This window comes from Sphaeramia orbicularis, chromosome 24 (genome assembly GCF_902148855.1).
Source record: "Sphaeramia orbicularis chromosome 24, fSphaOr1.1, whole genome shotgun sequence".
NCBI lineage: Eukaryota > Metazoa > Chordata > Actinopteri > Kurtiformes > Apogonidae > Sphaeramia > Sphaeramia orbicularis.
The window spans coordinates 27578127-27592275 of record NC_043979.1 but is presented as its reverse complement, the minus strand read 5'-3'; the positions used below and the strand labels follow the sequence as shown (position 1 = coordinate 27592275).

At 39.3% G+C, this 14149-nt stretch overlaps 1 protein-coding gene across 1 annotated transcript; it reads right to left on the bottom strand.

Annotated features, from left to right (window-relative positions):
- Window positions 1-602: 602 nt before the first annotated feature.
- Window positions 603-11251, bottom strand: LOC115415669 (cytochrome P450 2K1-like). The gene is made up of 9 exons (XM_030129337.1): window positions 11045-11251; window positions 8874-9036; window positions 6606-6755; window positions 2807-2967; window positions 2258-2443; window positions 1915-2056; window positions 1650-1834; window positions 877-1018; window positions 603-790 (listed from the first exon to the last, which is right to left on the bottom strand). The coding sequence occupies exons 1-9, from the start codon at window positions 11249-11251 to the stop codon at window positions 603-605; spliced, it is 1524 nt and encodes a 507-aa protein (XP_029985197.1).
- Window positions 11252-14149: the final 2898 nt, after the last annotated feature.

Below are 14149 nucleotides of genomic sequence, written 5' to 3'. Positions count from 1 at the left end.
ATCCTTTAAATACCATGAACAACCAGACATTTCCACAGAAAAATAAGTGCAATTTTAATAATATTGTGCCTCAGTTTATCATGTACACATGTGCATAAAAGCTCACAGTGGATCTACAAATGCATAAACCATTTAGTAACAGGCAAAAATAATGTTAAAATTATACTTACTTGTTAGGTTGTTCATATTTGTTCAGGTTATTCACAATTTTGTGTAAAGGATAGTTTGCAGATGTAAACATTCTCATGTAATTTTACTTTTTTACGCAAAATCAAAAAAAAAATGTGGGGTTGTCATAATTCAAAGGCTATTATGTTATTATTTTACTGGTCTGACCCACTTTAGATTGAATTGGTCTGTATGTGGCCCCTGAATTAAAATGATTTGGACGCCTTTGACTGTTAATATCTTCAGTGTAATTTTTGTATTTCACAAATTCATCCTGTCGGCGGATTGGACCCTTTGGCCGGCTTTAATGATTTCCAGCAAGTGATAATTAGTAAGTGTACCAAAATAATCCAACTAATGGATAATTAACCTTTGATAATCACAAATGAAATCAACTTAATGTGATCATGTTAATTTGATAATATCCCTCCTCCTCAAGTACGTGGGACTACACACAGTTTATAAGGTCGAGGGCTGAGGGGGGCTAATAATTGTGGAGTCAGATCCAGGTCATCCTCTGAAACTCCAGGTGGAGGAGTGAGGCGAAAGTTTTGCAGGAGGGTGGTGAAGAAGAGGAAGAGCTCCATCCTAGCCAGACCCTCACCAAGACAGACCCTGCGACCTGAAGGAGACAGCGAGGGAAAATGGTCACATCATGTGCAAATAGGCAACTAAAAATTGAGAAAGCAATGAAATAAATTCACCAACCTGCAGAAAAAGGCATGAAGGCATCTCGCTTCACAAACTTTCCATCTTTGTCCAGGAAGTGAGCAGGATGGAAACTGTGTGGTTTCTCCCACTCAGTCTCATCGTGCAGAACAGAAGCCAAGAGAGGTATCACTACTGTCCCCTTTGGATAGAACAGAGAATGATAATGATCTATAAATGAAGACATTTATCATGAAAATGGACAAGAATTGCATATATGATTCTATAATTGTCTTATGATTCTGAATCAGAATCAGTTTTATTCTTTGTCCCAAACGGGCAATTTGTTTTGCAGCAGGACCACACATACTACACAACAATACAGACCAACAGGCAGATCTGCACATAAAACATAATAAATGTAATAAATACACATATTAGCAATGCATTAAAAACTAAGTCCTTTAAAATTAAGGTACAGTTACAATAAATCTAAGATAGGTATAAAAAGAGATATCAAAAGAGGTAGTGGGATGGGGATGGGGGGGGGGGGGTGTCACTAAATGGTCAAGGGTATCTTCTGATGTGTGCATTCAGTACATGGTTAGAAAGAGGGATAAAGGAGTTTTTGTACCTCTGTTTTAAAACAATGGGATTTTGAAATCGTAAGCCAGGCCACAACATGTCTTCTGTATGCAGAGGATGACTTGTACCTTGATAGATACTTATGGCTTTATTGAGCACCGGCTTGTTGAAATACTCATTACTGATAAAGAACTGATTTGGACTTTAGATTATTATTAACCCCTTTGAAGTGTTTTATTCGTGCATACCTTCTCAATAAAGTAACCCTGGAAGGTGACGTCTTTGCTCGTTCTGTGGGGAACAGACATGGGGAAGACATTGGCTAGTCTCTGCGTTTCATGGATGACAGCGTTAGTGAAGGGCAGGTTATTTCGATCTTCGTACTGAAGTTTTCGACTTCCTACCACCCTGCTGATCTCCTCTTGGATCTGGTCTGGGAGATAAGTGTTCAACATAAGAAAAGACAGAAATTGGTCATTTCAGTTAATATAGTGCACAAGTAAAGCTCCTTACCTTGTATCTTTGGGTACTTGATCATAAACAGAAGAATCCATCTGAGTGTAGTTGCTGTTGTTTCAGTACCAGCACCAAATAGCTGTTGTACAGTTCTGTTAAGATTTGCATCCTGGAAGTGAGGGTTAATAACCCCAGACTCCTGCACATAAATTGCACAGATATTTTGGCACATATTCAGTATATACTATAGACTGTATGCAGTTTTCATCACTAGACTTCTGCCACTGATCACTGGTGTTTATTGCTGTGAGAACTGAATGTATAAAAAAGAAAAGACGAACACCTGAATGACAAAATGACAAATAAAATGTGTTAAATCAGAACTGACAGACATTCTAACCTTCAGTTGCTGTTGTTGTCGGACAAAAAAGGCGTCCACAATTCCTCTGCACATGTGTGGATTGAGGGTTTCTCTTAATTGACGGAACACTTTAAAATTGTATTCTCTGAGGAGAACCTGCAATTTCTGGAATTCCTTGTGAGCACCAGAGAGCCATTTTCCAATAGCAGGTAATACATTGTAGAACTGTTGGAGAAGTAAAATTAGATTAGATTCATCTTAATATTTCCATTCTACATTTTTCATTGTGAGCTGAGGTGGCTCGGGCATCTGTTTCGGATGCCTCCTGGACACCTCCCTGGGGAGGTGTTCCGGGCATGTCCCACTGGGAGGAGACCTCGGGGAAGACCCAGGACACGCTGGAGAGACTGTGTCTCTCAGCTGTCCTGGGAACGCCTCGGGGTCCCCCTGGAAGAGCTGGGGGAGGTGTCTGGGGAGAGGGAAGTCTGGGCATCCCTGCTTAGACTGTTACCCCCGTGACCCGGCCCCGGACGAAGCAGAAGATAATGGATGGATGGATTTTTCATTATTGTACATGTAATCTGATACCTGCATCGATGGGGTGGCCAAAAGTTTTATAGACCTGCTCATTCGATCTATCAAGGCTGTAAATTCGGGGTCCTCATAGTCAAATCTGCTGCCATAGACCATGGAGGAGATGATATTAGAGACTGCATTTGTTAGTAGTTGGCTTGGATCACAGGGTTCTCCTGAAGTTAAAAAAAAAAAAAAAACAGAACTGTGAGTTCAGTGTGTATGGATGTATTTTCAGATGACATATACATGTATATACACGTTTTTCATCATCCATATTTATTCATGGTTGCTGTATTCTATAACAGGGGTGTCAAAGTCATTTTAGTTCAGTGACCACATACATACAATATGATCTCAAATAGCCAGACCAGTAAAATAATAGCATACTAGCCTACAAATGATAATCCAATTTTTTTTCTTTTTTTGTACTCGAAGTTTGGACATATTTTCAGTATGGACTACAACTGCTAACTACTACTGCTGCTGATAAACAATTATGGCGTACTCAGAGAAATGTTTGTCAGAAGTCTTGACCTTATATGTGCAAATGTTGTGACGTAAGAAGTTGTAGACACAACAAATTAAGAAGGAATTAAAACGGGTTGTAGAAATCCACTCAATTCTTGCCAAAATTAATATAAAGATAGCTTTGCAGCACCTGTAGGGTTCAAATTCAAACTTTTTGAACTATTCATTCATTCATTCATTTTCTGAACACGCTTAATCCTCACTAGGGTCATGGGGTCGCTCGGAGCCTATCCCAGCTACACAGGGGTGAAGGCAGGGTACTCCCTGGACGAGTCACCAGTTCATCGCAGGGCTGACATATAGAGACAAACAATCACTCTCACATTCACACCTATGGGCAATTTAGGTTAACCAATTAACCTATCAGTGCATGTCTTTGGATGGTGGGAGGAAGCCGGAGTACCCAGAGAGAACCCACGAAGACATGGGGAGAACATGCAAACTCCACACAGAAAGGTCCCATCCCCCGTTGACTGGTGTTGCAATCCAACCCAGGACCTTCTAGCTGTGAGGCACGAGCAGAGCCGTCGGGATGACGTAGGCAAGGTAGGCAGCTGCCTAGGGCCCCCTGGCTGAAGAGGGCCCCGATGGCCGCATGGTCATTAATCTGTACAACTTATTAAAAACCATCCATTGTAAACAAACCACCACAGTGAGGCAGCGCTAACCCTCTCCTGTACTGTTTTATGACTGAGGCCCCCCAAACTAGAGGGATTCCCCCTTTGCAATGACAAAGGCTATGAGGGTCATGTAGAAGTGACCTCTGCCCTCACGCACCCCCCATCACACCCCCCACTTGCTGTCAGTGGAGGAACAAACGGTCTGTCCACACTGAGCACGGCGGCACGAGCATTTAAAAAGAACATCAATGATGAAGCGCTCCTACCCTTCAGGGTTTGCAAAAAGACAAAAAAGAAAGAAGAAGAGGAAAAACGCCAGCGACACAGCGGTAAGCATTGAGTAAACTATTTTTTTCTCCAAATAGGCTACAACTGTGTGATATGTTTGAAACTGTGCGAACAAAAGCCCTCACATCAGTGACCAAACACACAGATAGATGTTAGCATGAGAGGGAGAGGATTCAGTTCAAGAACTAATCATATACACACAACACAACTGTTTTCTGTTGAAAGAATTTAAGGAGAGAAGAAATACAACTTCTCCATCACCCTTTTCTACTGTTGTACAGCGTTCCAAAACTTCTTTGGAGCTAAATAATTTTGATGTGGAGGACCGAAGTACGACAGCATTCAAAGTATTTAGTCATGAAAAGCCAAAGCTAAGCCTACTGAAGTGTTTTCACTTACTCTGGACAGTTGTCTGCCCCCTGCTGCGGTCACAGACACAACTTTATTCCAAACAAAATCGTCTGGTCCTATGAATCCCATCCAGTTTGGACAAGTAATCCATCAAGTTCAATGTACATTTTCGGTTAGCTAGCAATTTCCGTTGGTGATCTCTCCATCCCATTAGGAGAAAAATGTCCCTTTTCCATTGCGTTTGTCCATCTCATCAGTACGTCTGTTCCTTGTGTGTCAGCTGGTTTAGGCACAGAAGAGGACTAGAGGAGGACTGCAGCAAAAGTTTGTATTTTCAAGCCAACATTTTTTCAAGTCCCTCACATCAGCTCTGTGCCCTCACTGCGGAACTGAGTTCTGTTCATGTTCAAGGCAGGTACTCGTAAACAATACATGAGGCATTCAGTAACAATTAGAATAATTAGGAAATTACAACACTTTTCAAAATCGTCAAATATTCAGAATATTCAAATACAACATCACAAAAAAAAAGAAAAAAAAGAAAATGAATGGTGGTGTTTGTGAACCATGTAATCAAAATCCTACATTTTAAACTCTGTAATTATCTATATTTCCCACACTTGCCCATCAACACATCACAGCACTTTGCGTCATGTGCTCAGGTAATTTTGCGGTCTGATGTTACATTTTGGTGCATTATGGGAAGTGAAGTTCTTCTCCTGCAAAGTTACTATCAAATCCTCCACACTTTAATCATATACTTCTAGAATAAGGACAAAAGTATGCCTACTCACCAAACGCCTAATTTTTTTTTTTTTTTGCTTTTTAGGTGCTTTGCTTAAATTTCTGTCAGCGCCAATTGATAGTGACAATGCCACCTCCTCACAAGCTAAAGGTATTTACCAGGCTACATGGAATTAGTAACATCACAGTCTAGGAAAAAAAATCTTATCATTATTAAATCTATCACAATCAGTACTAATTGCATATTATTAGATAATAAATAGGAATGAAAAAAAAAAAAAAGTTTATTTGTTTATTCTTTTATCATCAGTAGTACTAGTACTAAATGCACCAGAAAACAGGAAATCGCATCTGGATTTTATTTTTCTTCTTCGGTGATTCGACCACCACATCTTCGCGTATTTGGGGCCTCACTTTACTTTCTTGCCTAGGGCCCCCAGATATCTTGAAACGGCCCTGGGCACGAGTGCTAACCATTGCACCACCGTGTTGCCCACTTTTTGAACTAGAAGCACTCGGAGAGCGTTGACCTCCACCAAGGCTGATCAGTGGCCCCCCCCGTGGGTCCCCCCACGCCAAGGAGGTTATGTTTTTGCCAGGGTTTGTTTGTCTGTCTGTTTGTTTGTTTGTCTGTCCGTTAATGTGCAACATAACTCAAAAAGTTATGGACAGATTTTGATGAAATTTTCCCCCCACCCCCGATCACCACCAATATTTAATCATTTCTTCCTTATCCCATTTCCAACAAACCCTGAAAATTTCATCCAAATCTGTCCATAACTTTTTGAGTTATGTTGCACACTAACGGACAGACAAACAGACAAACAAACAAACCCTAGCAAAAACATAACCTCCTTGGCGGAGGTAACTATTAGGGCCCACATACACAAATAAATGTACCAACTTTGGGTTTAGCAAAATATGACCCCTTTAAGAAAAATAAGTGCAATTTCACCAATATTATGTCTCGGCTTATTATTACAGTGGATCTACAAATGCACAACACATTTAGTAACAGGCATATTGTTAAAATTGCACTTAATTTTCTTAAAACATTTCTGGTTGTTCATAATTGTTTCAGGTTATTAACATTTTTTTGTGGAAGGATAGTTTGTGAATGTAAACCTCCCTGACCCACCCTTGACTGTTAAAATCTTCAATGTCATTTTTTGTGGAGGGTTGTTTTTGGCCAGTGGGCCGTATGTTTGTTCAAGAACATCTAACATTTTATATGACACAAATGTTGTGTAGTGATCTATCACAATATAAAAGACACTCACCTTTGAATTTCTTCAACTCTTCAGAAAGGTAGAAACTCTCCTCAATGATTTTATCCTCACATGCCTTCTTGCCCATCCCATAATCTCTCAGGTTTATCAGAGCAAAGCGTCTCATCTCTTTCCATGAATCTCCATTGGACCATAAAACCCCTGAAAGACAATACAGTCTACTCTCGTTAAACTGCCTGCCGTTATACCGCCATTTTCACTCACTGCCGACCAAAACCATTGCACAAAAATCCCCAATGCATTATTCCATTAGCTACCGCCATTTCCGCCTATCGCCATCCACCAGCCCAGTTCCATGCACAAACAACACTTATACCATTGATTTCCCGACCGTTATACCGCCAGCGTGATTGCCATCGAGTACACATAAATTTTAACAATGCACTGAAACAAATGCGCCAGACGCTGATCGCGACAAGCTACGAGTAGGTCTACGGAATGGCCACCGTTCATTTATCGCAGAACACTCAGTAGGTCAGGATGTCGGGAAGAGGACGTGGGATTAAGCCAAAGCCTCAAGATGATGGGGTGTCATTTCCCGACACGGTATAATAATGCTTAAAATGTTTCCCCACTTTAAATGATCCCTTATAACATAACAGAATCAAGATTTATTTAGAAACGCAATTAGAATGGGTTAACGGAGGCAACATAGACATCATACAGTAAAGACATGCACATTATGGACGCAACCCGTTGTAACGCCATTTTCGCTATACCGCCAATTTGGCCGTGAACGGAAGTTGGCGGTATAACGAGAGTAGACTGTAATTGTATATTATGATCCAGGGTACACACAGCTCCTCTCTCAGTACATTAGCAAATTATTAATTCAAAGTGTCTGTTTTTGCCAAACTAAAAACATGGGCTAGCATTACTGCAGCTTCTTAATGTTAAAGAAATTCTACCTTAACCCCTTGGGTTTAGTCATCTCTTAGTTCTGAGGTCAGCCTGCCCTGCAGGTCAGTTTGCTGCTGACTGCACATGTTGCTGAGTTCTCCTTGAGGCTAGGTGCCCAACTAGGAATAATTTAGCTTTGCACATCCGGAAGGGCATGAAAAACTGGATTCTTCAGTGTCCTGTACTGACCAATCTCTGTTCTCGAAGCTTGTACCAGTACATGTTTGCATCCATAGAGTCTTGAGATTCTCCTCAGTGTCTTCCTACAGAAAAAATCTCACATATATGAATGATTTTCCTTGAATCAAGTTGCAAGAAATTCTTTGAGTATGGGTAAAATATGTTGAGATTATATGGAACACCTTTGCTCCTTCACATCCACTTATAAGAGGAGAAGAAAATTCCACCCTCTCTGAATTCTATGTTTTATCTTTCGGGGCGTAAAAGTAAAATCATTTGGTCGTCATCAGGTTCTAAGATTTTTTAAAATCTAATTTCAGATATAGAACACACAGATTCTTCAGTGTCATTTATTTAACAAAAGTGACTCAAGAATGGAGAATGAGCATGTGAAAAACTGATTACAGCCTTAGTACTTCCATAAGAAGTCAAAGGATTAAGTAGCAGCAAGGCATTTGTAGTGATTTCCAAATAATTGAAGTCATTATTCTACAATGACAAAGTTTATTCACAAGAGGAAAACATTTAAAACAGCTGTCAATCTTCCCAGAGAGTGGACATCCCAGCAAATTTATCCAATGTTAGACCATATAATGCTTAGAGAAACTACAAAAACCTATGAGTTTATCTCAGTTGTTTTTCAGCCACAGGAAGGGCATGAACGAAGGACAACTTGCAGTTATTTAGCTAACCATCAACTCATTAAATAAACCAGAAGATTGCAGAATCAGATGTGAAGACCTAGATGGCAAATCAACAACAGAATGACTGAAAAACAAACAAAAACAAAGGATCAAGGTGTTGATCCAGTCAAAGTCTGACCTCAAATGGCTTAATGGTTAATGGGTCTTTCCTTTAATGATCCTGACCCATAAAGCGACTGAATATGGCCTAGTTTTACTTCATTTAACCCATTCTGCTCTGATTGCACTGGTTACTTCTACAGTCAGTTTATGAGACTCACATATCACAGTTTTACTTTATCATACAAAAGTTCGGAGAATACATTGGAATTAAGCTTTTATAACACATCTTCAGTATCGAAAGACTTTGCCGCTCAGATTTAGGGGAATGGATACTGACGCTAAAATATAATCTTCAAACCATACACATTTTATTATTGCTACCCACTGAGAATCCAAAATAATGCCATAGTACATACATTATTTCTGCTCTTACCAGGGTCAATTGTCGAGTTTCTCACTGTCATAGCCGGATGCCTCTCCCCAAATTCATCTGCGTAGTTCACAAGGGCCTCCTTCACTGTCTTGTATCCGGCCAGGACGACCATTTTCTTGGGTCCCATGTAGATAGTGAAGACTGATCCATATTTCTTGTAAAACTAAGGGCAGAAAGTAGAGCAAACTTATATTACAAGCATGTATCGGGACCACTGCTAGTCAATGGTTAATGACAGCTGGTCCTTATGTCTGAGGTCATTTGCAAGTTTGCTGTTTGTTTTTACTGAACATGAACCACACGTTTTCTCTGTCACAGATTCATTACCAAGATTACAAATTCAAAGGTTAGTCTGTTGTTTAATATGTAATATTAAATATTTAATATTTAATGCATCAGACAAAGTAATATGTTTTATATTAACCCATAAAGACCCAGTGTTACTTTTCTCTCTATTTAACATTTCTTAAACAATTTATCACCATTTATTATAATATTATCCTCTATGTTTTGTGTTTCTTCAATAAACATTTGGTATTTTCCCAAATTTAATTGACTGATCATGTAGATGTTCATTAAATCTCAGATTAAAGTTCATTGTCGTAATATCAGAAAGAGAAAAATTAAGAAAAAGTGACTTTTTCAGTCCAACCTATCATTAACTGAACATAAACCCAGTGTGTCCATCCACTGTCATTGATTCAACTCCATGGGTTTTATTGGTGAATCAATGTTGTAGAAGATGACTGTGTTTCCACGGTAACTATGGAGCCTCTGAACGTCCAAATGGGTCATATCTGATGACCATGCAAAGGTGAATAACTGGCTTTTACACCAATTATTTACATAGATTGACAGGTTTAATGGGTCAGAAGTTATGAAAAATTTTAAACTGGTAGATGGTTTTGGTCACCAGTGGTTGTGTGAGTTGTCATAACAGTGTTTTTCAACCTTGGGGTCAGGACCCTACGTGGGGTCACCTGGAATTCAAAAGCGGTCGCCTGAAATTTCTAGTAATTGATGAAAAACAAACAAAAAAACCCTTACTAATAAAAAATATATGGTCAGTTGACAGAGACAATCCCAATACATAACAGACATGACAAACTGTGAAGTTGAAACTGAAGCACTGTGGTACTGTTTATCTTTCAAATGTTCATTGTGGTCGGTTTCAGATGCTGCAGCTCTTTCATAATACATAGTTTGAATTATTGTTTTCTTCAGTATTAATTGTCAGCCTTGTAAATCCAAGCTGGGCTGACTGTACATATCCTGACCAAGGAAAATCAAATTCTCACTTTGTGCAGTAATCTACACCTGACTTTTCTGCCTCTGTCCATAATAATATGCATTATATAGACTAAAGGTCATTTAAAATTGACCTTTATTTGCAACATAGTATAGCAAAATATTATATGATCAAAAACAAATCCATTTTAGCAAAAAAAAGTCTCCGTTTTGAATGTCTGTGGTCGCCAGAAATTTGTGATGTTAAAATGGGGTCATGATCCAAAAAAGGGAATCACTGCTTTATAAGTTAAGTGACAGAGCAAACAAAGTCTAAAACAGTCCATCACACAGTCATGTCCATAAATAATTGGACAGTGTGACAACCCCAGTGCAGGTTTTTGGTCTAATGAGCTAGTCTTCACAACAGTGACACACTTTTGGTAATTTTACCTCTGAGATGAAACAGAAAAGGCATGACAAAGCATTTGGAGGACACTCAGCTTTTGGTGATATGCATACAAACAATTTAAAGTATTAAAAACAATCCTCATATTTGGAATTATCTTGGTTTAGATCTTACTTTTGAGCTTCTGAAAATGGAGGGACTACATTTAAAATGGTTATAATTCCTAAATGAATGCAATATTGTGCTAAATCCTTTGAATTAAACATGAAAATCCACACTTCAGTCATCTTGATTGCTTCATTTCAGATCCACTGTGGTGGTGTGTAAAGAGGCAAAAACACAAAATCTATGCCACTGTCCAAATACAACTCTGAGCAAATGATATGTTGACACTTTGATTTCATGGCAATATTGGTGATATGCACAATTTTTCAACATGGTGAGGATAAGCTGACCGTATTTTTGTCTGAACATGGGGCAGCATAAGGAACAAGGTGAACCAACAAGAAAACTGGAACTCTATCCCCTTCCTCACCTTCAGTAAAGACTCGTGCCGATTCCACATGTCAATCTGCAGAAGGTTTCCAATCAGAGGAAGTGGTGTGGGTCCTGGTGGTTCATTTCTGGGTTTCTCTGAGCCGAAGCTGGAGGGAAAGATGAATAAAACCAGCAGCAGGACCAGCAGAGCCCCGAACAGGGAGAGAGAACCAAAGGACTGCAGGAAAACATCTAACTCCGCCATCACTGGAAAGGACCTTATGCAAACTCACTGACACCTTCTACTGATGCTTTGGCTGTGGGTGTCAGGACATAACAATGAGTGGAGAATAGGTATAACCCACAGGGAGGAACCAACTGGAGGACATTACCGCCCATCACCACCTCCCAGCAGTTTCAGAAAAATAACACATTAACTCTTACAGAGATTTATTTAGTTTCAAATGGCTTTGTAGCACATATGTCTGTCCATTTTTTGAATAGACTTATTATTTTTACATTTATTTTACAATACTGCAAATCTTGGACACATGGTTTTATTTCATGGTTTTATGGTTTATCAGCGCATTAATGTAGCCTGTGCAGTATCTGTCCACATACATGTTCTCCACCATGGGCCAGCACAATGAAAGACAGAAAAGTGTGGACAGTTTGTTTTATGACAGATCAAAGTGCTAACATAAAATCACAGAACATTCTGTTACAGGGAAGATTTGTTTTTCAAGCAAACTCAAAGTTCAGCTCAGGCTATAAGACTTACAAGCCAATGATCGATTTTATAGATGGGTTGTAATAAACACCTAATGGTGATCAATTTGGAAATTTCATCACTAAAACTTATTATAGTATTTGTCTTGTGCAAAGTGTTAGTCATTACCGACATGGACAATGTGAGGTTCAACAACTTTACATAAAAACCCCCAACAAAAAACAGGTTGTTGAAGTGTTTTAACTTTAAAGAAACTATATTTCAGATCTTGTATGTACTTGAGTAAAGAAGATGTAATAGAATTTTGACCAAATTTTTTTTTTCCTTTTTACTTAACTATGGGTGCCTCTATGAAACTGGTCCCTAAAAACAGGACAGAGGGGCTAAAAATTCCAACCAGATGTAGACTAATGTTATGAAGCAAGTTTGGAAGCACTTTGGGTCTATTTTAAAAATACATATTTACTGAGATAAAAGAGAAACTATTTTTCAGATAAAACACATTTTTATATTATTTTTTATTCCAGTAACGGTAAACAAAATTTTCGGTTCAGTACGTTTTCAGTTTTGAAAGCCACAATTAGTTTTTTTTTGGTTCGGTTAGGGTTGAACGAAAACCCCTCAAAATGTCTTTAATGCATTTATTATGAATTTTTGAACATTTTTTCCCCCAATTTTTGGAGACAATTGGATATAGAAAAACAGCAATAATATAATTCTGCTGCTATAAATCAAATAGAAAATAAAATAAATAAAATATTATTAAATATATTTTAAACATTAGTATGGCACTTTTCCCTGAAAGGTAGTTTTGAACAAACAACAAAAATCTAATCCCAGTTCTGTCAGTTTCACATTCTGCATTAAAATAAAAAAAATTCCACATGAAGTTCAACATTAACAAGAGAGCAAACTAGTATTCTCATTTAACAAACTTAAGAGGAAAATTGACAACAAAATTAATCAAATTATTTATTTTAGGACAGATAAAGTGTTTAGGCCACTTTGTGTATTTGTGTGTGTGTGTGTGTGTGTGTGTGTGTGTGTGTGTGTGTGTGTGTGTGTGTGTGCAGGGTGTGATTTGTCAAAAACAGAGGGGGGATTTTTTTTTTTTGGCAGAGCAGGGGGCGGAGTTATATTGAGGACTTGCAGCTGATGTACGTTACTGGTCATGTGATTGTTGTTTACACCGCCATATTGGTAGGCACGCTATCTGGATCCAGAAAGTCAGAACTGTTGCTTTATATCGTGTTTTTCTTTGGACTCATGTTTGTGTGTTTTATTATTTGCGAGTATGTCTGCTTGTGATAAAGGCACTATACATGAGTTTCAATGTTTACTAACAACAGTGATGCACGGCCAACTCGGAGGTAAAAACACCAGTACCAGCTACCAGCCGGCTCACATCAGCCACGTACACCTCCAGGCTCTGCCCCGGAACTCGTGAACGAGCCGATATGTTAGCTCTAAAACGGTCCATTAACTCTCTGTCCAAAAGCCGATCCCATCTTCTCTTTCACGGCTGCATAATTTGACTTGACCGCATCAGGAAGGCTGTCCCATAGTAGAAAAGCAGACTTGCACAGACGGATGGGGACGAGGCCGGCAGTAGGGATGGGCAAGGGTGGGCTAAGCCCACCCAAATGTCCGTCTTGCCCACCCAATCAAAAGTTAAGGGAAAACGTTTATCCAATAGAAAAAACATAACAGACTACGCTACTATTGGCTCTTATTTGCGATTGGATGGGATGCCTACAGCCCGCCCTATTCCGTCAGTGATTGGTTGTCATTATTCTTTTGCATTTCCTGAGCGCTTCATTCACTCATACAGCAGCTCACAGTCCGTTTCTGGGCTGCGGGGAGTTAAACTTCCCTCCTTGGTCTCTCCTGCACCTATCGAGGTCACTGCTGCACCTGTCGGGGTTTCTGTTTAATACCGCGATTCTTTCTATCGGAGTTTCACTGTATCTGTGGCTTGTTGACGTGCTCTTGGGCTGAGCATCGTCTCTGGGCTCCTGCAGAGCAGCCGGCCCGGTTCAGCGGACACCCGCATCACATTATGTACGCACACACTGACTAAAGCAATGCCAGTAAAACACACACAGTGGGCAACACAACATCAGTAAAACCAAAGAACATACACAACGCCAGTAAAACACACAGTCTCTCAACCGTCGGCCAAGGAAGGGACAAAAACCGAGTGAGGGGTAAATGATCTCTGTCACTAAATTATATTAATTATTATAATAATTTCGTCATGATGGTCTATATGTATATAGTTGTACTCACATTTGAGTCTAAATTTCAGGGTTTTAGATGGAAAAAGAAAGATTTGTTGTTCTTTTTGTCATTTGTCACTTTTCAGATTGAATTTGAATAAGACTTTTTTGGTTTGTGGAATATGAAAAAATACAGGGTGTCCCATAAGTCTCC